Genomic DNA, 26,144 nt, shown 5'->3' on the forward strand with positions numbered 1-26,144 from the left:
GGGGTTTGGTTCCAAGGTCCACCACTTGTCCAAGCTAACTCTATTGAAACATAGAGAGAAACAAAGGTCCACCACTTGTCCAAGCTAGGGTCCATTTAAACATGGAGAGAAGCATGCTCCACCATTTGTCCAAGATAGGCTTCATTGAAACATGACGAGAAGCAAGCTGCACCATGTCTCCAAGATGCTAGGCTCCATCGAAATACATTAAACCCACCATATTTCGTAGATGAGGGGTTTACATTCAAGGTCCACCACTTGTCCAAGCTATTATTGCTAGTAGCCTAAGTGGTTTGGTCTCAAGATTCACCACTTTTATTAAGAATATGTGGGTGTTAAGGTCCACCACTTGTCCAACCTATCAGGCTACATCTTAAAGGTTATTCTTTCTTACTACTTGGAGTGACCATGATAGTTTTTACATGGGGGTTTGGTTCCAAGGTCCACCACTTGTCCAAGCTAACTCTATTGAAACATAGAGAGAAGCAAAGGTCCACCCCTTGTCTAAGCTAGGGTCCATTGAAACATGGAGAGAAGGATGCTCCACCATTTGTCCAAGGTAGGCTCCATTGAAACATGAGGAGAAGCAAGGTGCACCATGTCTCCAAGATGCTAGGCTCCATTGAAAAACATTAAACCCACGATATGTCGTAGATGAGGGGTTTACATTCAAGGTCCAACACTTGTCCAAGCTATTATTGGTAGTAGCCTGAGTGGTTTGGTCTCAAGATTCACCACTTTTCCACTCTATGTCATTATATTAAGAATATGCGCGTGTTAAGGTCCACCACTTGTCCAACCTATAAGGCTACATCTTAAAGGTTATTCTTTATTACCACTTGGAGTGACCATGATAGGTTTTACATGGGGGTTTGGTTCCAAGGTCCACCACTTGTCCAAGCTAACTCTATTGAAACATAGAGAGAAACAAAGGTCCACCACTTGTCCAAGCTAGGGTCCATTGAAACATGGAGAGAAGGATGCTCCACCATTTGTCCAAGATATGCTTCATTGAAACATGACGAGAAGCAAGCTGCACCATGTCTCCAAGATGCTAGGCTCCATCGAAATACATTAAACCCATGATATTTCGTAGATGAGGGGTTTACATTCAAGGTCCACCACTTGTCCAAGCTATTATTGCTAGTAGCCTGAGTGGTTTGGTCTCAAGATTCACCACTTTTATTAAGAATATGTGGGTGTTAAGGTCCACCACTTGTGCAACCTATCAGGCTACATCTTAAAGGTTATTCTTTCTTACTACTTGGAGTGACCATGATAGTTTTTACATGGGGGTTTTGTTCCAAGGTCCACCACTTGTCCAAGCTAACTCTATTGAAACATAGAGAGAAGCAAAGGTCCACCCTTTGTCTAAGCTAGGGTCCATTGAAATATGGAGAGAAGGATGCTCCACCATTTGTCCAAGGTAGGCTCCATTGAAACATAAGGAGAAGCAAGGTGCACCATGTCTCCAAGATGCTAGGCTCCATCGAAAAACATTAAACCCACGATATGTCGTAGATGAGGGGTTTACATTCAAGGTCCAACACTTGTCCAAGCTATTATTGGTAGTAGCCTGAGTGGTTTGGTCTCAAGATTCACCACTTTTCCACTCTATGTCATTATATTAAGAATATGCGCATGTTAAGGTCCACCACTTGTCCAACCTATAAGGCTACATCTTAAAGGTTATTCTTTATTACCACTTGGAGTGACCATGATAGGTTTTACATGGGGGTTTGGTTCCAAGGTCCACCACTTGTCCAAGCTAACTCTATTGAAACATAGAGAGAAACAAAGGTCCACCACTTGTCCAAGCTAGGGTCCATTGAAACATGGAGAGAAGGATGCTCCACCATTTGTCCAAGATAGGCTCCATTGAAACATGACGAGAAGCAAGCTGCACCATGTCTCCAAGATGCTAGGCTCCATCGAAATACATTAAACCCACGATATTTCGTAGATTAGGGGTTTACATTCAAGGTCCACCACTAGTCCAAGCTATTATTGCTAGTAGCCTGAGTGGTTTGGTCTCAAGATTCACCACTTTTATTAAGAATATGTGGGTGTTAAGGTCCACCACTTGTCCAACCTATAAGGCTCCATCTTAAAGGTTATTCTTTCTTACTACTTTGAGTGACCATCATAGGTTTTACATGGGGGTTTGGTTCCAAGGTCCACCACTTGTCCAAGCTAACTCTATTGAAACATAGAGAGAAGCAAAGGTCCACCCCTTGTCTAAGCTAGGGTCCATTGAAACATGGAGAGAAGGATGCTCCACCATTTGTCCAAGGTAGGCTCCATTGAAACATGAGGAGAAGCAAGGTGCACCATGTCTCCAAGATGCTAAGCTCCATCGAAAAACATTAAACCCACGATATGTCGTAGATGAGGGGTTTACATTCAAGGTCCAACACTTGTCCAAGCTATTAGTGCTAGTAGCATGAGTGGTTTTTTCTCAAGATTCACCACTTTTTCACTCTATGTCATTATATTAAGAATATTAGGGTGTTAAGGTCCACCACTTGTCCAACCTATAAGGCTATATATTAAAGGTCATTCTTTCTCACCACTTGGAGTGACCATGATAGGTTTTACATGGGGGTTTGGTTCCAAGGTCCACCACTTGTCCAAGCTAACTCTATTGAATCATAGAGAGAAGCAAAGGTCCACCACTTGTCTAAGCTAGGCTCCATTGAAACATGGAGAGAAGGATGCTCCACCATTTGTCGAAGCTAACTCTATTGAAACATGGGGGGTTTACGTTCAAGGTCCACCACTTGTCCAAGCTATTTGTGCTAGTAGCATGAGTGGTTTATTCTCAAGATTCACCACTTTTTCACTCTATGTCATTATATTAAGAATATTAGGGTGTTAAGGTCCACCACTTGTCCAACCTATAAAGCTATATCTTAAAGGTTATTCTTTCTCACCACTTGGAGTGACCATGATAGGTTTTACATGGGGGTTTGATTCCAAGGTCCACCACTTGTCCAAGCTAACTCTATTGAATAATAGAGAGAAGCAAAGGTCCACCACTTGTCCAAGCTAGGGTCCATTGAAACATGGAGAGAAGGATGCTCCAACATTTGTCCAATATAGGCTTCATTGAAACATGAAGAGAAGCAAGATGCACGATGTCTCCAAGATGGTAGGCTCCATCGAAATACCTTAAACCCACGATATTTCGTCGATGGGGGGTGTACTTTCAAGGTCCACCACTTGTCCAAGCTATTATCGCTAGTAGCATGGTTTGGTCTCAAGATTCACCACTTTTATTAAGAATATGTGGGTGTTAAGGTCCACCACTTGTCCAACCTATAAGGCTACATCTTAAAGGTTATTCTTTCTTACTACTTGGAGTGACCATGATACGTTTTACATGGGGGTTTGGTTCCAAGGTCCACCACTTGTCCAAGCTAACCCTATTGAAACCTAGAGAGAAGCAAAGGTCCACCCCTTGTCTAAGCTAGGGTCCATTGAAACATGGAGAGAAGGATGCTCCACCATCGGTCCAAGGTAGGCTCAATTGAAACATGAGGAGAAGCAAGGTGCACCATGTCTCCAAGATGCTAGGCTCCATCTAAAAACATTAAACCCACGATATGTCGTAGATGAGGGGTTTACATTCAAGGTCCAACACTTGTCCAAGCTATTAGTGCTAGTAGCATGAGTGGTTTTGTCTCAAGATTCACCACTTTTTCACTCTATGTCATTATATTAAGAATATTAGGGTGTTAAGGTCCACCACTTGTCCAACCTATAAGGCTATATCTTAAAGGTCATTCTTTCTCACCACTTGGAGTGACCATGATAGGTTTTACATGGGGGTTTGTTTCCAAGGTCCACCACTTGTCCAAGCTAACTCTATTGAAACATAGAGAGAAACAAAGGTCCACCACTTGTCCAAGCTAGGGTCCATTGAAACATGGAGAGAAGGATGCTCCACCATTTGTCCAAGATAGGCTCCATTGAAACATGACGAGAAGCAAGCTGCACCATGTCTCCAAGATGCTAGGCTCCATCGAAATACATTAAACCCACGATATTTTGTAGATGAGGGGTTTACATTCAAGGTGCACCACTTGTCCAAGCTATTATTGGTTATAGCCTGAGTGGTTTGGTCTCAAGATTCACCACTTTTATTAAGAATATGTGGGTGTTAAGGTCCACCACTTGTCCAACCTATAAGGCTCCATCTTAAAGGTTATTCTTTCTTTCTACTTGGAGTGATTATGATAGGTTTTACATGGGGGTTTGGTTCCAAGGTCCACCACTTGTCCAAGCTAACTCGAATGAAAGATAGAGAGAAGCAAAGGCCGACCTCTTGTCTAAGCTAGGGTCCATTGAAACATGGAGAGAAGGATGCTCCACCATTTGTCCAAGGTAGGATCCATTGAAACATGAGGAGAAGCAAGGTGCACCATGTCTCCAAGATGCTAGGCTCCATTGAAAAACATTAAACCCACGATATGTCGTAGATGAGGGGTTTACATTCAAGGTCCAACACTTGTCCAAGCTATTATCACTAGTAGCATGAGTGGTTTTGTCTCAAGATTCACCATTTTTCCACTCTATGTTATTATATTAAGAATATGCGTGTGTTAAGGTCCACCACTTGTCCAACCTATAAGGCTACATCTTAAAGGTTATTCTTTATTACCACTTGGAGTGACCATGATAGGTTTTACATGGGGCTTTGGTTCCAAGATCCACCACTTGTCCAAGCTAACTCTATTGAATCATAGAGAGAAGCAAAGGTCCACCACTTGTCTAAGCTAGGCTCCATTGAAACATGGAGAGAAGGATGCTCCACCATTTGTCGAAGCTAACTCTATTGAAACATGGGGGGTTTACGTTCAAGGTCCACCACTTGTCCAAGCTATTTGTGCTAGTAGCATGAGTGGTTTATTCTCAAGATTCACCACTTTTTCACTCTATGTCATTATATTAAGAATATTAGGGTGTTAAGGTCCACCACTTGTCCAACCTATAAAGCTATATCTTAAAGGTTATTCTTTCTCACCACTTGGAGTGACCATGATAGGTTTTACATGGGGGTTTGATTCCAAGGTCCACCACTTGTCCAAGCTAACTCTATTGAATAATAGAGAGAAGCAAAGGTCCACCACTTGTCCAAGCTAGGGTCCATTGAAACATGGAGAGAAGGATGCTCCACCATTTTTCCAAGATAGGCTCCATTGAAACATGAAGAGAAGCAAGATGCACGATGTCTCCAAGATGCTAGGCTCCATCAAAATACCTTAAACCCACGATATTTCGTAGATGGGGGGTTTACTTTCAAGGTCCACCACTTTTCCAAGCTATTATCGCTAGTAGCATGGTTTGGTCTCAAGATTCACCACTTTTCCACTCTATGTCATTATATGAAGAATATCTGGGTGTTAAGGTCCACCACTTGTCCAACCTATAAGGCTATATCTTAAATGATATTGTTTTTGACCACTTGGAATGTGCATGATATGTTTTACATGGGGTTTTGTTCCAAGGTCCACCACTTGTCCAAGCTAGATCTATTACATATATATTATACATACAATATTCAACTAGATTCCCTACCTATCATGTCCAGTAGCATGGATGCTCTAGCTTGAAGGTCCATTACTTGTCCAACCTATACTCTCTTATGTAAGGGAGATCTCGCTATAAATTCAAAACCTTCCCGCCTAAATTTAAAATATCCCTCCCAAATCTTAAATATCCCGCCTAAGTTTTAAAATATCCCGCCCAAATTTTAAAATTCAAACTTTTTTATAAAAATTTAAATTTTACTACTTAAATTTAAAATATTCCACGCGAAATTGATTTTAAATTCAAGTTTACCACAAAAAGATATCATTATACCACCTAAATTCAAATATGCAAACCTCAAATCATTATATTGTACATAAATTCAAACAAATTCAAATTAACAAGCCTAAACTGATATTAGTTTGCATAGATATGAATTTATCACACCTAAATTATGTCACCATGTTAGAGAGAGTGGTTAGAGAATTTGAACAAGGTCCACCACTTGTCCAACCTAGATACCAAGAAGGATTGAGTGTACAAGGTATTGTTTGGAGGTCCTTATAGTCCACTGGTCTCAAGGTCCACCACTTGTGGTAAGGGTCACCAAAAAGTGTATATATTCATCCAAAGAAATACACGTATTTTTGGTCTACATGTCCTAGTTTAAACCATTTATGTCCATTAGGTGTATCACTAAACAACACTACTATTTTTGAGAAACAGAAGTTACAATCATATCTACAAATGGATTAGAGGAAAATCAGCTCAGCATACATCCAGAACTCGCTACAAGAATCGACTTTAACAGATCACGCAAGTAAGTCTTCCATTCAATTTTACTAGTATTACAATGTGTTAGTTATTTGTGATATTTATGTATGTATATATACTATGTGTGCATATCGTAATTAAGTGTAATTGTGTATCTGCATTATGTATGAGTATTACAATGAAATAACACAAATATACATACATGCACATAGATAACACAGACGCACACATACATGAGCATGTATTTTCAAGAGAGAGATAGCAAGATACAGAGATAGATAGAGAGAGAGAGAGAGAGAGAGATAAATACCTGTTTTTTAGAGAGAGGAGAGAGAAAGATAATAAATTTCACTGTGTTTATGTATGTGGAAGAGAGGAAGACGATGTATGGAAATATGTGCACGTATTTTCAAGAGAGAGACAACAAGATAACAGATTTCATTGTGGTTATGTATGTGGAAGTGAGGAAGACGATGTGTGGGAATATGTGCATGTATTTTCAAGAGAGAGACAGCAAGATAACAGATTTCACTGTGGTTATGTATGTGGAAGAGAGGAAGACGATGTGTGGGAATATGTGTATGTGTGCGGGGATACTTTTAAACTATGTATCTCTGTATTTTGACGAGAGAGTGTGTGTGCAAGAAGAGTTACAGAGAACCATCTTCTCTATATGGAGAAAGACAGAGAGTGAGAGAGAGAGAGAGAAATACCTGTTTTTTCTCTATTCGTGAGGTGTGCAATGTCTCCTGAGAAGACTGCCCGATCCTGCCCTTCTGGAAAGCGTTGTGTACGCTGCTGTTTCTTTATCTTGTGCGCGAACTTTCAATCCTGTGCACTCCACCTGTGTGTTGTGTACGATGCCGAGCTTGCTCCTCTACGCGCGCGTATACTCCAACTGTGTGCGATCCGTGTGCGCTTTCTATGTGTTTGCTGCTCGCCTGCTTTCTCTGTGTGCGTTGCTCGTGCAGTCTCTGTGTGCCTAATCTTGATAGGGTTTATTAGAATGCCACATATGCTACAAGTCCATGTTTTATCATAGGATTAAAAAAAACAAAAGCAATATAAAAAATTAACCAATTCACACGGCCAAAATTAAAGAAATCATGGTTGAAAATATGAAAAACATGCGTAACTCTATACTAGGAATTCACTTAAAAAAAAAAAAATCTTTGGGCGCTGCCCCTCGACCCGCCCCTTGACCCCGCCCGGGGCGCTGCCCCGGACCCCGCCCAGAACAATATCCCAAAATCAACCTCCCAAGCCCCGCCATCGAGAGCGCTATATTCCACATCCCCATCAAGAGCGCTACCCCCAAACCTCACGTGGAAGCGCTGCCTTGTCACCCCATTGTGGCATTGCCCTAAGACCCCGCATCTGGAGTGCTAAATGGGAACATTCTTCATTAGTGAAATTTTGAACATAAATTATATTAGCATATACTTAAATATAATAAAAATATTAACATATTAGCTATACTACTAATTTACTATAGCAGTTCTAGATTATGTCCCATACTATATTTAAGGTGCCAAAGGTTTGGCCTTATGGTCCTAGATTTAGCCAAGTGGTCAACACATATAGGACCAAGTGCACACTGTGCCACAAAACTTGGCCACCACTTCACTTGCCAAAGTTTAGGCCACATGGTCAATCCTAAGTTTCCAATGTTCTTATTATGTCACCTTTTGCCTCGTGGAAAACCTAGGCTTGTTTTCACATACTCAGGCACTTCAAGCCACAATAAATTGTCATTACTCTTCGGCAACCCTTTTGTTCAAGTCTTTGAAAAAACATTGTTTAAGGCCACCCTAAACCATTTTCATTTAGGGGTGTCTAAAACTAGCTTTTTGGCAATTCGAGAAGAAAATGGTCAAAGTTTTATACTTAGTTTTAACCACTTGACCAATTCAAATATTGGAAAGCAAGGTCTTGTAATACTTTTCTTTGGACATCACACATTAAAACTAGGTCCCTCACTTGTCCAAGCTATGCTCTAATACAATAAAGGGCTTTTGGTTTCAAGATGCACCACTTTCCCAACCTTGATTCCATTAAAGAAGCTAGCTCTACTTAGACATTTAATAGCAAGGTCCTGCAGCAGTTCAGATTGAACATTTTCCATGGCAGCTAGGTCCACCACTTATCTAAGCTATGCTCTAATAGAGTAAGGGGGTTTTGGTTTCAAGATCCACCACTTGTCCAAACTTGATTTGGGAAGCAAGGTCCTATAATAGTTTGCTTTGGACATTCACCATTACAACTAAGTCCACCACTTCTCCAAGCTATGTTCTAATACACTAAGGAGGTTTTGGTTTCAAGGAGAACCTTTTGTACGACTTTGTTTTTGGAAGTAATTTCTTTACATAGTTCACCTTGGACCTTGGACATTGGATACTACAACTAAGCCCACCACTTGTCCAAGATATCCTCTATATATAGACAAAGGGTTTGGGTTTCAAGATTCACCACTTTTCCAACCTTTCTTCCATTAAAGAAAGGAGGGGCATTATAACTAAGTCCACCACTTGTCCAAGCTATGCTCTGATATAGAAAGGGGATTTTGGTTTCAAGGTCCACCACGTGTTCAACCTTGCAAGACTCAAGGGATACTTGGACATTGGAAAGCATAGTCCTATAGTAGTTGATAGGTGGCAGTGGGTATTACAACTAGGTCCAACCTATGCTCTCATATAGCAAAGAGGCTTTGCTTTCAAGGTCCACCACTTGTCCAACCTTGCTTCCATTAAAGAAATGAGGGGCTACGTAAACATTGGCAAGCAAGGTAGCAAGGTCCTAAGGTGTTTCACCTTGGATATTGGGCATTATAACTAGGTCCACCACTTGTCCAAGCTATGCTCTGATAAAGAAAGGGGATTTTCGTTTCAAGGTCCACCATGTGTTCAACCTTTCTAATATAGAAAGGGGATTTTCGTTTCAAGGTCCACCACGTGTTCAACCTTGAAAGACTCAAGGGATACTTGGACATTGGAAAGCATAGTCCTATAGTAGTTGATAGGTGGTAGTGGGTATTAAAACTAGGTCCAACCTATGCTCTAATATAGCAAAGAGGCTTTGGTTTCAAGGTCCACCACTTGTCCAACCTTACTTCCATTAAAGAAATGAGGGGCTACGTAAACATTGGCAAGCAAGGTAGCAAAGTCCTAAGGTATTTCACCTTGGATATTGGGCATTATAACTAGGTCCACCACTTGTCCAAGCTATGCTCTGATATAGAAAGGGGATTTTTGTTTCAAGGTCCACCACGTGTTCAACCTTGAAAGACTCAAGGGATACTTGGACATTGGAAAGCATAGTCCTATAGTAGTTGATAGGTGGCAGTGTGTATTACAACTAGGTCCACCACTTGTCCAACCTATGCTCTCATATAGCAAAGAGGATTTGATTTCAAGGTCCACCACTTGTCCAACCTTGCTTCCATTAATATAGCAAGGAGGATTTGGTCTCAAGGTTCACCACTTGTCCAACCTATGCAAACCTTTTTCATGTTGTAGCATGATTTTTTGTTTGAAGAGTATTTTTCTATAACTATGGATTTAACAATGTAATCTTTTTACTTACAGGATGGACTTCGAATCTGGGGAGAAAGTACATATGATACTTGACAATGAAATCGTTGGTATTGGTTGTGTGTGTAGAACAGATCCAGATTCCACTTGTGGTGGTACAAAGATAGGGCTGGGAAATGTCTCCATACTAGTGGAGGAATGCCTGAAGGATGTGGTCCTACCTTTTCCTACAATGGATACTTCATCTCTCCAAGGCTCATTATGGAGTGCTGTTCGATGGTCAAAGCTTCTTTTGCAATCTTTTGTATTAAATGGGAACTTAATTGATCCACACGAAAGCTACAATGGTGATGAAGAACATGATCATTCCGATCCTCTAGTTACAGATGCAATACCTATGACAAGCCCAGAATTTGAAGCAATGATTCGAGAGTCTTGGAGAAATCAGAGGGTCCTTTTAAAAGATGACACAATGATGCAAACCATGAATGAAGGGACCATCTTATATGTATTTTCACATGATTATGTCAACTTTCAGGAACTTGGTCCTGATTGTGTGGGTGTGGGTATTGAAAGAGAAAATGCAAGCATTGATGATGTGGTTGAAGTGGGTAGCATCACTTTGCTAAAGTGGCCCATCAAGCAGACAACAATGTTGAATGGGATCCCATTACAACGCTTTGTTCCTGTTGATGGCATGCATGCTACATATGAGGATGTATCCAACGATGGCAATGTTGGAAAAAAACTTGATGGGAGTAATGTTGTCCAGTTGTCAAGGAAGAGACGATACACTTTCATGAACAGGACTCAAAAATCAAAATCAGCACCAGCTTCGACTTTTTACCTTTCAAACAAATCAATTCAAAGGGTATCATGCATTGATTGTTGTGCACAAAAATGCTGCCAATTTGCAGATCGTGATATGGTGACAAGGTTACGACAACAATTTTGGGGAGAGTCTCAAAAATCACGCACTAATTATGTTTATGATGTTCTTTCTATATGTTATCAGAAAGATGAGAAGTCACGATACCAATTCAGGCTAAATGGCTCTATTGTTTGTTGTAGAGCATGGTATGAGCTACATGGAATACCAAAGACATCATTTTATCGATACAAGGAGAACTTTGAAAATGGTGTGCGCCAATATGTACATGGGAACACATGTACATTGAGAAGGGGACTTCAACATACTAGTTTAGCAAGAGCACTACTAAATGAGTTTGTGGAAAACAACTCTGAGAAGATGCCACATAGAAGTAGAACACTGCTAGATGGCTCAAGAGAGACTCAATTGGTGATTCCATCAACATACAAACAAGTGGATATTTTATGTGAAATCAACACGACACTTGACCAAATGGGCTATGAGAAGAAGCTATCCCAATCTTCTTTTGGTAGAATTTGGAACAAAGAGTACCCACATGTCACTTTAACAAAGACGAGTGAGTTCTCTAAGTGCAATATTTGTAGCTCAATCAAGGCAAGGTTAGAAGCTAAACCTTCTCTTGAAGAGAGAGCTCTTCTCTTGAGGGAGAGAGAAGTTCACATGGCACAACAAAAGAGTTGCAGAAGCCTATATTATGCATGGCGCACGTATTCAGAAACTCAACCACAAAAATATGTATGCATAATCCATGATAAGATGGTTCAAAAGAAGACTGCCATTCCTAGATTACGCATTGTTCCCAAGGGTGTGGATTCAGGATATAATCTGCAGGTGGCATTGATTGGCATGATCACTCATGGACATGGAGAAGGTCATTACGGACACTTTGTCTTGAATGGTTTGTGGCCAGATGATCCAAATCTTACAATTGGCTCAATTGCTAATTGTTTACATAACCTCGAGAGAATAGATAAGCATCCTCTTGGTGATCTAGTAACAAATGGACTTCCAAGGAGCAATATTTCACTACTACATGCTTTGAACTCAAGGGATGCTTTGGACTACCATAACTTGAGTGATGGAAAAGAGCCCATTGTGCAGTCGTCAGAAATTGCAGAAGAGGAATTGGGGTCAACATTTCGCAGATTGTCAGAGAACTTGTTGCTACAATTGGATAATTGTGCAGGGGAAAACAAAAATCGATACTTATTTGCCTATTTGTCAATGCTTGTTGCAAGGGGTGTTTTCAAAACCATCCAGCTGGGATTTTTAATGGTTGGGCATACACATGAGGACATAGACGCCATGTTTAGTAGGTTTTCAGAGAAGTTGAGAGTTACACAAACCTATACTTTGCCACATTTGATGGATACATTACGAAACAGCTCATCTTCATCTCCAGCTCCATTTTTTCTCACAAAGATCCCCGATTTCAAGAAATATTGTGATGGCTATCTTTGTGATGGACAAGACATACTTGTTGGACATTCCAAACCGCTTCAGTTCAGGTTCTTTATGCAGGACGAGACACCAATGATGCAATATAAGGCACATGTAGGTGTATCAAGTTGGAGTGGAAGTATTCGCCTTTGGAAAATAGACGCAGAAGGCAAGCCAATGTTACCACATGGAGATCCACCTCTAGTACAAATGGCGGAGTATGTCAAGGTCCACGAAGAAGTCATTTTGGGGCTAAAGAACTATATAAAATTTTGGAAAAATTTAGGGAATGGTTCAAGTATTCCGCGATATTATAGACCCGTGATAGATTATTGGAGTAAGGTAATTGAAGAGATTGGAAAAGCAATCATATCAGAGGGAGTCTTGTATGAAATGTTTTGGCCAAAAACTCAAGAATATTCTCACCTACAAAGCACTACAATGAATTTGCAACAAGGAGCAGAAAGATTCCTAGGCCTTGAAGAGTTGAACGATCATTTTTGTGGGCCTCAACGAGATAGGCCAAGGGAAGAGTTTGACCCTATGTCTGATGTGCACCAAGGTGACTTTCTTATGCTTGTTCCGAGTGACACAGAAATCTATCCAGTGTGGCTTACAATGGCTTTATCTGACATTGATAATGAGCCTACATCACCAAACTACAGAAAACTCTTGATTCAATAGTGGGCACCTTGCGCGAGAAAAAGTGGGATGACAGATACTCAAGCTTACAGTAATTGTTGGAAGGGTTATTGGGCTGTCAACTATATAAGGACCCACAAGTTTGGGAAACTATAGATGCAATTGTTTGGTCCTGGAGACCCAACAAAGAAGGACCATTTTCTAGAATAAAGATTCCAGAAAGACATGCTCTAAAAGCCAAAGAAGGCCTCACTCGTGCACATCAGCCACACTTGGATCAAAGTTCAGATATGGTATCAAATGTGGAGTAGAATTATGTGGAGCTTCTATTGTGACTATACTAGTCAATTTGTAAACAAAATCTTTTTTGTATCTTCCTTTGTTTTATGTAATTTATAGTTATTATTCAAATCCATGTGTTGTACATCCTCTTGACTTTTGGTGTTTATCAACACCACAATCCTATGAGATTTTCACTTTATTTACTAGCCACACACCTCAATTTTTCCCACTTTAAGTGGAAAATTCCCAAATTACATGAATTCGGTCGATTTGGAGATTCCCATAATGTGAGATTTTTACCAAAATACCTAATATGGTCTTTTTAGTAGAGTTTCCTCCTAAAATTTTAGTAATATTTCAAAATGTCATCAAAACCGCATAAAGCATGAACAAACACTCAATGTCTCAGTAGAAAGACCACATATGGTAGACAAAAATTACCAAAAATAGGCAATGTAGCTCACGTTTAACCAAGAGTTTGTATGGATGATTGTTTCTATACAAAAAGCTTGTAAAACTCTAATTTTTCCACTTGTAAGCTGTACCTAGCTCAAATTGTATTTGCATATGCATACATAGCATAAAATATCACAAAACCATGCTAAAAACACTCTTGCAAATGACCACATAGTCATACATGAGCACAACACCTAGGCTGCATAGTCTGCACTAGAAAAGGATGTGCAACCTCTAAGCAAAATAGTAAAATGTAGCACACACTACCTCGTTGGTTTTAAAACTCGTCAATAGAAAATCAGACACATAGCACAATCATCCATTTGTGCTTCTAATCATCATCCAAGAGCCGATCTTGCTCGTGGGAATCCACTCTGAAATAGTCTATCAGAGCTGCTATCTGTCAATGTATGTCACTTAAGCAGGAGATGGAGAACCTTCGGAGCCAAAATTGTCATCAAGGTGGTCACCAAGGAGACTACATCAAAACCGAGTCACTTCGGATGCAGGCTACATGACAACTGATCTCTCTCTCTCTCTCTCTCTCTCTCTCTCTCTCTCTCTCTCTCTCTCTCTCTCTCTCTCTCTCTCTCTCTCTCTCTCTCTCTCTCTCTCTCTCCTAAAATTGAGGTCAAGATGCCAAGGGGAAGCCATCAAAGAAAAACCCCTCTAGAATGGGCGTGGGAGGGAGCCGATGCCGAGGCTAAAGTAGAAGAGAGCAAAATTGCTCTTGCTAAGAAGAACTCTCGATGCTGACTTCTGTCATTGTCGGAAGCATGCCCAATGCCATAGCCACCAGTGCTCAAAGCCGATGTTGACTTATCGATGCCGAGAAGAATGGTGAAAGTAAAAAACCATAGTCAATGTTGTATGCACATAAAGGGGAGAGGATACGCTCTCTCTCCCTCGTGCTATGCAGAAGCCACCGGAGGATATTGGGTCGATGCCGGCAGCTGTCAAGGATTATTCGTCGAATCTCACACACGATGCATGTGTGTGTGCATGCACATGCACCGAGAGCACATACTACCTCTCTGTTTTCTCTACGTTGTCAATCAAAAACCGTGTGTGTGAACACATTCGTAGAGAATTAAAAAAGGGCTCAATTTTTTAATTTCTGCTCAAACTCTATGAGAGAGAGAGAAAGAGAGAGAGAGAGAGAGAGAGAGAGAGAGAGAGAGAGAGAGAGAGAGAGAGAGAGTGCAGTTGTTTTAACTTATATAATAAGACATAAATCAACTTTTACATTTAAAAGACAGCTGTCTTCAGAGAAAATGCAAAAATTAGTAAAAAAACAACTCAGTCTTAGAATTATCTTTGTACATGGCATATGAGAATGAAGCCTCATTCTAGTATACAAATGATAGTGATCCAATAAAGAATTACTTCCCAATTGGTAAGAGCAGGTGCACTATCTGATAGACAATAGCTTTAAGCCAAAAAAAAAATCCAAGAAAAAATAGAGTCCTCACCTGCATTCATCCAAACAAGACAACAGATTCGTTAGCCTTCGTTGTGTATTACAGGTGTCAATGGACTATATCAGTTATTATCCATGTCCAACTTACAACTCTTTTTAACTCAAAACCACTGTCCAAAATGTTCATGTCTTTCAGTTCTTAAAATTTTAATGTGAAAAAAAGTTTATTATCTCATTTATATGCAGTAGTTGTATTGATCCAAGTGTCCTACTTTAACCCATCGGTTAGCTTTTCAAATATTGTTTTGCCATATTGTCAGGCCCAAATTCCTAAGTACCATAAAGCATAAATTAAACCTGATTAACAGCTTGATATATGTACCAATACTAGAATAACTTTGCCAATTTTTTCAAGCACCGATTTGACTAGCTTTACTAAGTACCATGAAGCCATAAAGTGTCCACAATACCAACTACAGATACCTCCCATTTTTGAAAAAAAAACTCAGCTAATGTTGGCAAGCCAAGTCAACATTCTCATACCCATTGGGGATTACTAATATTAACCTACCAGAGTTTGTAAGTTAATGAGAAAAAACACTAATGAGCCCAAGCAAGAAAGATTAGTTTAAAAAAACTATTGATAGCTTGTCTATCTAAAAGAGAAAAAACCCCATGGATGTTACCGAAACTGTCAGCGTTATGCTATATAAGCTAACACACGAGATCCCTTGCAAGTGTATCAATCCCAAAAATGGCATAAGAGAAGACAAAACCCCTTTACACTGCAAAATAGTATGCAGATATTTCCATGTGTCTAATACATAGTAAAACATCCCCGACTCTAGGCCAGACAAACGACAGTATCAAGTATAAGATCCCCCATTTTACTCGGTCCGAATATTGCCACATCAAGCACCACTATATTGGTTGTGCATGGGTTTCTGCAACATCCTCATCCAAAATGAAGTACAAGCGTTGTTCAAGCTATTAAAAAAGCCTTTTGTCACAAGAAACTAGTAAGGCAAGCTCTTGCTGATACTTTATTTTGATACTGTATAGAAAGAATAGGCAATTGCGCTATGTACTGGGAAATCATATTCACCCCATCTTTGGAGTCCTTGTCCAAGGTAGCCAGAATTTGACCCAGTCATAAAGGACAACATGTGTAAGATAGACAACTTTTTGTCAGAAGATAGAGCCGAATCATATATTAATTGAGAAGCATCCAGACTGCCAATACATCTGAGAACAAGAGAGGTAGCCATAGAAAGGGGTTTAGAAGATAGTTCCAAGCCTTGCGAGAGAGAAAGGGTCTGCAATAGACAAAATTATCTAGTAAGTCACGGATTATTTTTGGTAGTAAGTAATACAATGTTTGGCCGATCTAGCCAAAAAAGGTCTAGTTCTAATAGCTAGGGCATTTTTAGGAGTCTGGTCTTTTAGGTAAAATCTATTTTTTTCTAAAATCCTTCTATGTTTTTTCGAGTCGTGGTTTACCCTCATGCGAGCTATCTAAAATGTTTGTGATCCTAAAAGAAAGTATATATAAGATTAGTCTAGTAGTTTGGGCTTGCAATTCTTAAACCGGCAAGGTCAAAGACCATGAAAGCCATGAGCAAGAAACCAAAATCTTAGCCTATGTAGGACCACCTAACACCAGCCAACCAATCAAGGATTTCAAGGCAGTGGGTCCAAGCATAGAACCAAGATTCAAGATAGTCTCTAAAGCTAGCATCCCGTTCTTTAAAAAAACGGAAAAAAACTTATGTATAGGACATGTATGTAGCTGTTTTAACTTATATAATAAGACATAAATGAACTTTTACATTCAAAAGACAGTTGGCTTCAGAGAAAAGGAAAAAACTTATTACAAAAAAACTCAGTCTTAGAATTATCTTTTTACATGGCATATGAGAATGAAGCCTCATTCTAGTATACAATGATAGTGATCCAATAAAGGATTACTTCCCAAGTGGTAAGAACAAATGTACTATCTAATAGACAATAGCTTTAAGCCAAAAAAAAATCGAAGAAAGGATAGAGTCCTCACCTGCATTCATCCAAACAAGAAAACAGATTCGTTAGCTACCTTGGATGTGTATTATAGGTGTCAATGGACTATATCAGTTATTATCCATGTCCAACTTATAACTTTTTTAAACTTAAAACCTGTCCAAAATGTTCATGTCTTTCAGTTCTTTAGTTTTTAATGTGAAAAAAAGTTTATTATCTCATTTATTTGCAGTAGTTGTATGCATGGTTTTTATATAGCCCAACGTTTTATAAGACCTTGAAATAGATATTTAACATATATATCATTTTGATCAAAAGGCCATTACCCCTTTTGATCCAAGTGTCCTAATTAAACCCGTAGGTTAGTTTTTCTAATATTGTTTTTCCATATTGTCAGGCCCAAATTCCTAAGTACCATAAAGCATAAAGTAGTCTGATTAACAGCTTGATATATGTACCAATACCATAACAACTTTGCCAAATTTTTCAAGCACCTGACTAGCTTTACTAAGTACCATGAAGCCATAAAGTGTCCACAATACCAACTACAGATACCTCCCGTTTTTTGAATAAAAACTCGGCTTATGTTGACAAGCCAAATCAACATTCTCATACGCATTTGAGCTTACGAATATCAACCTACCAGAGCTAGTAAGTTAATGAGAAAAAACACTAAATGAGCCCAAGCTAGGAAGATTAGTAAAAGGAAACTATTGATAGCTTGTCTATCTAAAAGAGAAAAACCCCATAGATGTTACCGGCACTGTCAGTGTCATGCTATATAAGCTAACACGCGAGATCCCTTGCAAGTGTCTCAAGGAAACTATTGATAGCTTGCCTATCTTAAAGAGAAAAAACCCCATAGATGTATTCGACACTGTAGCGGCATTCTATATAAGCTAGCACGCGAGATCCCTTGCAAGTGTATCAATCCCAAAAATGGCATAAGGGAAGACAAAACCCCTTTACAGTGTGAAATAGTATGCATATATTTTTGTGCATCTGATACATAGTAAAACAACCCTGACTCTAGGGCAGACAAACGACAGTATCAAGTATAAGATCCCCCATTTTTCTCACCACATCAAGAACCACAATATTGGTTGTGCATGGGTAACCAAAACATCCTCATCCAAAATGAAGTACAGGTGTTGTTCAAGCTATCAAAAAATTCTTTCGTCACAAGAAACTAATTATTCTAAAGTAGCCAAAAAAACCCAACATTAATCAGCAAGATTAGTTCCAATTATCATCATCAAAAAAATATGTACTGCAAGCCATTAAAAAAAAATCACCATCCATCTTCAATCAATTAATTCCAGCATAGTTATGCAATTGCAAAAAAATATAAAAAAAACTCAGGTATAGCCAGTCGGTGACTGCGCGATTTAGCAGAAAACTATAACCTAACTTTCATGAAGGAAAAACCATTAATGTATGTCATCAAGGTACTATTATCATGGTGAGTACCGACCTACGATGGTAGCTCAACAACCTCCATAACTACTTAGTATCAAAAAGCCCTCACACCTCTCCTTAAAATACACATGCAAAGAGAAAAAATATCCACAGACTAAGTGAGGGGCCAGCCAGCCTATTGTCACTCCCATGGAAACAGGTTTGAAATTGAGTCTTCATGATGCTGGTGATTCTGCAAATGTCATTCTTTACCAAAATGTTTTTAGATGCCTCATTTATGTATGCAACACGAGGCCGGATATTCAGTTTGCAATCTCACAGGTAAGTAGATTTATGCATAGCCCAGGGTCTAAGCCTTAACAGGCTGTCAAGAGGATTTTTCACTACTTGAGTGGCACTTTACATCTTGTCTTTTTCTTATCCCAAGGTGGGATCATTGCCGCCAGACTTACATGCTTTTTTGGACCCAAATTAGGTTGGTTGTTCGACACGCGAGTGTCCACAAGTGGTTTTTGTTTCATGGTTGGTAGTTCATGTATATCATGGTTGATCAAGAAGAAACCTACAGTGGCCACTTCTAATTGTGAGGCTGAGTGTAGAGCAATCTTCATAGCTACGGTTGACTATGTATGGCTTAGACGCCTTATGGCTGATTTGGGTGTTGGACATGACACTGCCAATACTATCTACACTAAAAGTTAGAGCGCATTGGTAGTTGCAAGGAACCCAGTTTTTCATGCTCGCACAAGTTGTCATACTACTTGTTTAACACCAAGTTGGAGCAGGTTGGATTATTGTTTGAAATATTTACTACCTATTTGACACCACCATCAAGTTGGAATAGGTTGAATAACTGAAGTATGTAAAATATATATCGAAAATCATCCCAAATCACTTGAGCTCATGTGAGTGGTTGTATAGTTTCATGACAAATCATCTTAGTAGAAGCTCCAATCGATGGAAGTACAAGCCATGACATTAGAGATAATTGATTTTACAATTTCTATCTATACTAAATATGAAGCAACTTAAAATTTTCAAGGAAGGAGACGGTGTCCACGTGTCACTCCTTGGTTCATTTCAAAAAACACCTTTACAAAACATCTAATCTAAAATGCAAAAGTGAAGGGTAAGATTGTAAGAAATGACAGCCTTTGCAGAATGTAAGAACTGAAAAATCTTTTCAAATCTAAAGTCAAAAGAATTTCTATTCTACAAGTGACAACCTTTGCAGAATGTAAGAACTGACAAATCTTTTCAAATCTAAAGTCAAAAGAATTTCTATTCTACAAGTGACAACCTTTGCAGAATGTAAAAACTGACAAAGCTTTTCAAATGTAAAGTCAAAAAAGTATGATTGCACTTAACAAAAAAGGGATAACTTTAGTGGAGGTTTTGTTACTTAATGTGAATTTACTTTTTGAAGATATAACAAAAAAGAAAAAAAATTATCTCCTTATTCTTTATACATAGAAAGAATAAGGAGCTCTCACTTATTTTCACATTGTGCTCATACACAGTGAGATTTGGGAGCTCCATCCCACATCCTGTGTACTCTCTCTCTCCCCCCTTCTCCACACATGCACCGCATTCGTGCACTCACAAACACATCCTAGTGTGACACCGTGAAGCCGTCCCCATCCGAAGAGAGAGTGGGTGGGAATCATAGTATGATAGGGGCCTTAGTGTCATAAACTGGTGAGCCTTATCACTATCTCAAATGGACTCCTTCCGGAGAGATCTATGGCTCTTGTTGTTCAATGCAATGTTGGCTGATATTTTGAACACATCCTAGTGTGACACTGTGAAGCCAATCCCCATCCAAAAAGAGAGTGGTTGGGAGTCCCAATATGACATCGACCTTAGGGTTGTAAACCGGTGAGCCTTGTCACTATCTCAAACGGGCTTCTTCGGGAGGGATCTATGGCTCTTGTCATCCTAGTGTGACATTGTGAAACTGCCCCCATCTAAAAAGAGAGCGGGTGGGAGCCCTAGTTTGACAAGTATGACAGGGGCCTTGATGTCATAAATTGGCTAGCCTTTTCACTATCTCAAATGGGCTCCTTCAAGAGGGATCTATGGCTCTTGTTATCTACACAGTCCAATCATCAAGTGAACTAGGGACAAACTAGAGATAAACTATGGTCGAGGGAAAAAAAAGTGCAATTCATTCCTAGTTCACCATCCACTCCCCTTGAGAGATTCGAACCGATGATACCATGTTGCAGAGAGGGGGGCTTACCATCACACTATCACGTGCATCATGCGATGGGAGGTGTGGCTTCCCACATAATCTTAGTTCACTGCCCTTCCTAGTTTACCCCTAGTTCATCTGACAACCAGATTGTCTCTGCCGTGTGTGAGTGATGATAGCCATAGATCTCGTCTTCTATAAATGACACGAGATGGCCGTCAAGGGATCTACGGCAATGGTGCTTTATCGGTGTGGCGGGGGCCTTTGGGCCGTTGGATCAATGTAGTAGGGGGGACAGATTTATATAGAACTATCCTCACTACCCTTTCAGCAAGTCGTGATAGGTGGGTTGGATAGGGAGTGGGAGCGCTAAGTGGGAGGTCGGGGGTTCGAGTCACGTCGCGTCAACAGGAGCCTATAATTTTTGTCAACATGGAGATGGGATCAACGGTGGATTAAATCTCCGTTGTAGATTCCTTGACTTTGGCCCGTGGCCTTTATGGACGAGGATAGAGCCCCCCGTGCTCAAAAAAACCTAGGTTTAGTGTAATACCACCTACAAATTTTGAGATTTACCTCTCAAATTTATATTTGAAGGTGAGAAAACGCACAATTTTTTAAAAAATTAGTGTAATTTGGCATGAAAACCTTGATATTTAGTCAATTTACCTCTATTGCTTCTCATATTGTGGTGTGCTCACATGTGGACAAGAGTAGAACCCGAATGAGCGTGCCTTGCCTGGAGCAAGCACCTCCTTATATTATGCTAGAGAGTTGGTTACAACCATAATGTGTCCGACCACCCTAGGTTGCCGGACTCTACCCACACGAGCACACACCACACCTCCCCCCTTAGGGAGAAAAAGATGGACATCTTTTTACAAGATTGAACTGAGAAGGGACACTACATGATTGAAGGGACTGCATCAACTCCAACGCTTCATCTGAGGGGAGTGATCATACAATGGCTAAGGGACTAGGGACTGAACTTGGGGGCTAGACTCGACATCATGCCGAACATCATCAAGGCATGGAACTCGTACATCTCGCTTATGCAAACACTAGGTCGCTATCCCAATGAAATGGACAAGACGAGGAATTTCTATAGGAGCAACAATAAAAGATACAACTTTTTTGTGCGACATGCATCATCTCCAAAAGGGGCTTGGTGTGTGATGATAACAAATACTAGATTGCGAAATGAGCTGCAGGTGAAAAAACTATCACTAAAAACATAAAAAAAGGATGAACTGTGTGGTTCTGTATGATAACTATGAGAGCATAAAGAATGGGCACCTCTGCAACCAAGATGGAGCAACTCCCGTGTCTTTGATCATGCTGGAACCAAGAACATTTGAGAACCAATCGTAAACTGAGAGAACAAAATATCCCAAGAGAATGGGCTGCGTATAGTACATTGATCGTAGGGTGATGTAAGAAACATCTACTTCCATCCGCTCTGTCTTGGGAGTTGCAGTAAAGCCACCTCGTTGTATGCAACTTTCAAAACATTTGCTCTTTGGGGTCTTCTGTGTATTAGGCCAAGTGCAGAGTCTTGCAGAAATGTGAACTTCTTCTACAATCCCTTGTTGTCGGCATCGATTTCCTAGCCAAGTGTGGATTTTTCTTACGCTGCAAAAAATTGTACCTTTTGGCTTTTCTGTGGCAAGAGCAAGAGCACTGTACTGAGATTCAAGAACCGGACTTGTCTGCAGAAAGAGGCTGGCTAGGTTAGCTTGTGGGACACGAAGCAAAACGTGAGCAAACGAGAGAAGGTAATAGGTAGGATTGGCTGCTTGGAAGGATTGTAGCATTGATGGCGAAAAATCAAAGCTTAACGAAGATTCTACCCAATTTCTAAGCTGCGCTAACAACAGTTTCTTGAAATTAGCAAGAAGGACACCCTTATACTTAACGTCTATGTATTTGGCCATGGTGTATTGACTAGACCTAGACCTCTCCTTCCATGCAGGAATCGCCTCCGAGCTCATCTGAAGATAACTGGGGTCAGCATATTCCAATTTGCTCTTTACCGTAGCAGATTTCGCCTTCTTGGGAGCGCCCAACTTTGTCTGATGTGCACGGCTTCCAACACAGACGTGACCTTCTGGTGCCACAGCGCTGAGAAACAAATAGAAAGCCCAGGCCAAGGCCAGTGCGCAATTAGGAAGGGGGCAGCTATGGGGTTGGCGAGTTCCATGGGGAGCTGCAATCAGGTGGCAGCTCGCCTGTGTCAAGGAGGAAGGTCGCCATGCTCGTAGAAGCAAACCCAAGAACTTTAGAAAAACTAACCCACCCAATCAAGAAAGTGCCTGTCTCCTCCACCAATGTACTGGTGTGCTCACATGTGGACAAGAGTAGAACCCAAATGAGTGTGCCTTGCCTGGAGGAGACACCTTATATTATGCTACAGAGTTGGTTACAACCATAACTTTGTCCGGCCACACTAGGTGGCCGGACTCTACCCACACGACCACACACCACAATATGAAGGTTTGCCAAGTTTTTGGAAAAACGTTTTTTTAGAGCACTGATCTGATCCCCCCTTGGTAAGGACCCCGTGTGATATAGTGGGAATTCCATTTTCCCATTCGTGTATTTTCTTTTAAAAGTTGGGACCACTTTTGGATAAAATCATTATATTCTCTCTCTCTCTCTCTCTCTCTCCCAAATCATCGATATCGTCAACATCGCTGCCAGGTGGTGCTTTGCGAGCACGCGGAGCCGTCCTGTGCATTTTTATGAAAGCCGTCCGTTGCTTACAACGCTTCAAGAGATGGCAGCAGAAGGAGACGGAAAGCAGGCTATGGAGCTCAACCCTCCCCAACAGTATCCAAGTAATTTTCTCCCCAAGAATGGCCTTATTAATCTCTCGTATTCTCTGTGTGTGTGTGTCGCTGTGTGTGTGTGTGTGTGTGAGAGAGAGAGAGAGAGAGAGAGAGAGAGAGAGAGAGAGAGAGAGATGCATCTGTAGGCCGATCTTCTGCATGTTTTGTGCAGCATCTCATGGCAGATGATGCTTGGGAACGACATTAGGCAGATGATGTGCCTGTGTCCCTCTCTATCTCCGTCCCTCACTCAGACCACGTGGCAATGCAAGCACAATATGCATGGTGCATGTGCATATGCATGCATCGAGAGATTGTGTGTGTGCGCGCGTGCATGCGCATAAACATACAAGGAGTGTGTTTGTCCATGCACGTTACCGCAGTTTCGATAGTGCCATGTATCGGGATTTGTGGAGGCAGAAAGGTGTAGGGAAGCCTTGTTTTGCAAGCCCAGAGAGAGAGAGAGAGAGAGAGAGAGAGGTTTTAACATCTTTTAGGAACAACAATCCCATGAGACCTCAGAGATCTATCCACCAAGTCTTGAACTCAAGACCTTTAATTCAAGAGGGGACTGAGATAACCAATCTGAGAGTGAGAGAGAGAGAGAGAGAGAGGCAATGTGCTAACTTTTTGAAGATTCTGAAATTCACTTCAACTAGGCACAAATCCGGCAAACATTTTCCAAGTGAATACGGGCCCACAGAAGATATGGCCAGAGCTAGTTGGATTGTCAGGAGAGGAAGCCAAAAGCAAGATTCTGGCTGAGAATCCCAATCTTACAGTGCAATTGGTGCCGGAAGGTTCCTTCATGACCATGGACTTCCGCACAGATAGGGTCCGCATTTTTGTGGATGCGGCTGGCAACGTCAGCAGAGCCCCTGCCATTGGTTGAGAAGGACAAGGAAGCCCAGTCCCTCATGGAGTTTTGCAAGTTGAGGGTTCTTATAATATATGTATGTATTGCTGTGGGGGAGTGATCCCTTATGAGGGAACCCTCATGGACTTTTACTGGTGAGGGTTCTTCTTTATGTATTTATGTGCAAACTTGCCTTGTTGATATTTGTGTTGATGGTCTTTGTCATGTAGACCATGAGGGTAGGCGAAGTAATGCTTGAAATAAATCTAGATTTAGTGCAATCCGACCGATAAATTTTTCATTACATTTACATCTAGATTTCGTGTAATCCAACCAACAAATTTTGAAGTTTGCCTCTAAATTTTTCATTTGAAGGTAAGAAAACCTGCCAAAGTCTAGAGAAAGTTAGTGTTAAAACCTTCGAATATAGCCGATTTACCTATTATTTTTTCATGTGTAGAATTCCAAAGTTTGCATAGAATAGTCTATTTCGAGCTATGGAGTGAACGAGCACAGGTAGTCCTCAATTATGCTCTCCTATTTACCTACCCGTGATGTAAACTTTGCCCATGTATGATATCATAATACTGGGTTTTGTTGTCTCCAAATTTCATGTACATGGTAATCACAAGCTAGAAGGCTCCAATGCTCGAACTAAACCTGGGTTTAGTGTAGTCCCATCTCTAAATATTGAGATTTACCTTTAATTTTAAGTTTGAAGGTGAGAAAAGCCGCAAGATTTAGAGAAATTGTGTAAAATCCTTCACAATTAGTCAATTTACCTTCAAAATCTCTCATATGTAGATTTTCCAAAGTCCATGGAAAAAGTGTCTTTTGAGCACTACTAGAAGTTTGTTAATATATGGTGGTAACGAGTGAGATTGAAGAGTCTCTAATCGTCGAGGCAATGCTTGAAATAAACCTAGGTTTAGGGTAACCAGTGCTATTGAAGAGACTATTTATGCTCTAGGCAGTGCGTGAAATTAATTTAGGTTTGTTATAAGTTAACCTCTTAATAAATTACATTTGACGGTGAGAAATTCAACAAAACTCGAAGAAAGTTAGCGAAAAAATCTTCAAAAATAGGGTAAAGGAGCCAGTTGTAACACATGTGCCTTTTAAAAGTCATGCACGCCCCAATTTAGAGACAAAAATTTGGAATATGCTAGGAATCTTGCTTATGTGTCAACTTATGATTTGTTGAAAACTGTACCACTACTGGCCCTTGGGTGTTTCTAACCCCTAAAAGACCTCAAAATCTAAACTTTCTCAAATTGACTGCCCAAATTAAATCAAAAAAATATCAATCTTCGTATTACCTAATCCGCCTTTGCATGAGGAATCTCATGCAAATTTCAAAATTCAAATCTGACCAAATTTGCAAAATCCCACTCAAAATTACACTTTTTTTCTTGAGTGTCTTTAAACTGGCTCCTTTACCCTAGGTAATATACCTTTTAATTTTTTCATGTGTATTTTAAAAGTTTTTATAGAGTTGTATATTTCAAGCTCTAGCTTGAGGAGATCCTATTGAAGTTTTAGGTGGCCTATATTGTATGCGTGTGCGCGTGCACACACATACACACACGTGGTGTGCATGCGCACTCACTTAGCTTTAGCCTTTATACCATCCATTTATCTCAATACAAAATTCACAACAAAATTGACACTCATATTAGCATGTGTCTAGATGCTATGTCAACAGAATTGAGAAAATGAGTCATGATCTAGGCTTCAACATGATTCTATATTTTTGTTTGATAATGAATTTTGGTTGATGGAATCCATTAAAATTAATATACTTGTGGTGCTAAAGGTTCTAGTTTAAAGGAAGTTCTCTCTCAAGGCCAGATCTAGTTTAAT

General features: G+C 40.2%; 1 protein-coding gene across 1 annotated transcript; it reads left to right on the plus strand.

Moving 5' to 3' along the window:
• Window positions 1-23,276: 23,276 nt before the first annotated feature.
• LOC147429956 (subtilisin inhibitor-like) lies at window positions 23,277-24,482 on the plus strand. The gene is made up of 2 exons (XM_086496141.1): window positions 23,277-23,434; window positions 24,085-24,482. The coding sequence occupies exons 1-2, from the start codon at window positions 23,374-23,376 to the stop codon at window positions 24,315-24,317; spliced, it is 294 nt and encodes a 97-aa protein (XP_086352267.1). The 5' UTR covers window positions 23,277-23,373; the 3' UTR covers window positions 24,318-24,482.
• Window positions 24,483-26,144: the final 1,662 nt, after the last annotated feature.

The sequence above is a fragment of the Adiantum capillus-veneris genome, chromosome 22, assembly GCF_014529385.1.
Source record: "Adiantum capillus-veneris isolate H3 chromosome 22, ASM1452938v2, whole genome shotgun sequence".
Taxonomy (NCBI): Eukaryota; Viridiplantae; Streptophyta; class Polypodiopsida; order Polypodiales; family Pteridaceae; genus Adiantum; species Adiantum capillus-veneris.

What these genes read in the sequence shown, in the direction of transcription:
- LOC147429956 (XM_086496141.1), top strand. Translation starts at nt 23,374, where the DNA reads ATGGCAGCAGAAGGAGACGGAAAGCAGGCTATGGAGCTCAACCCTCCC. An exon ending in CCCTCCCCAACAGTATCCAA is followed by an intron (nt 23,435 to 24,084) that starts GTAATTTTCTCC and finishes CACTTCAACTAG; the next exon opens with GCACAAATCCGGCAAACATT.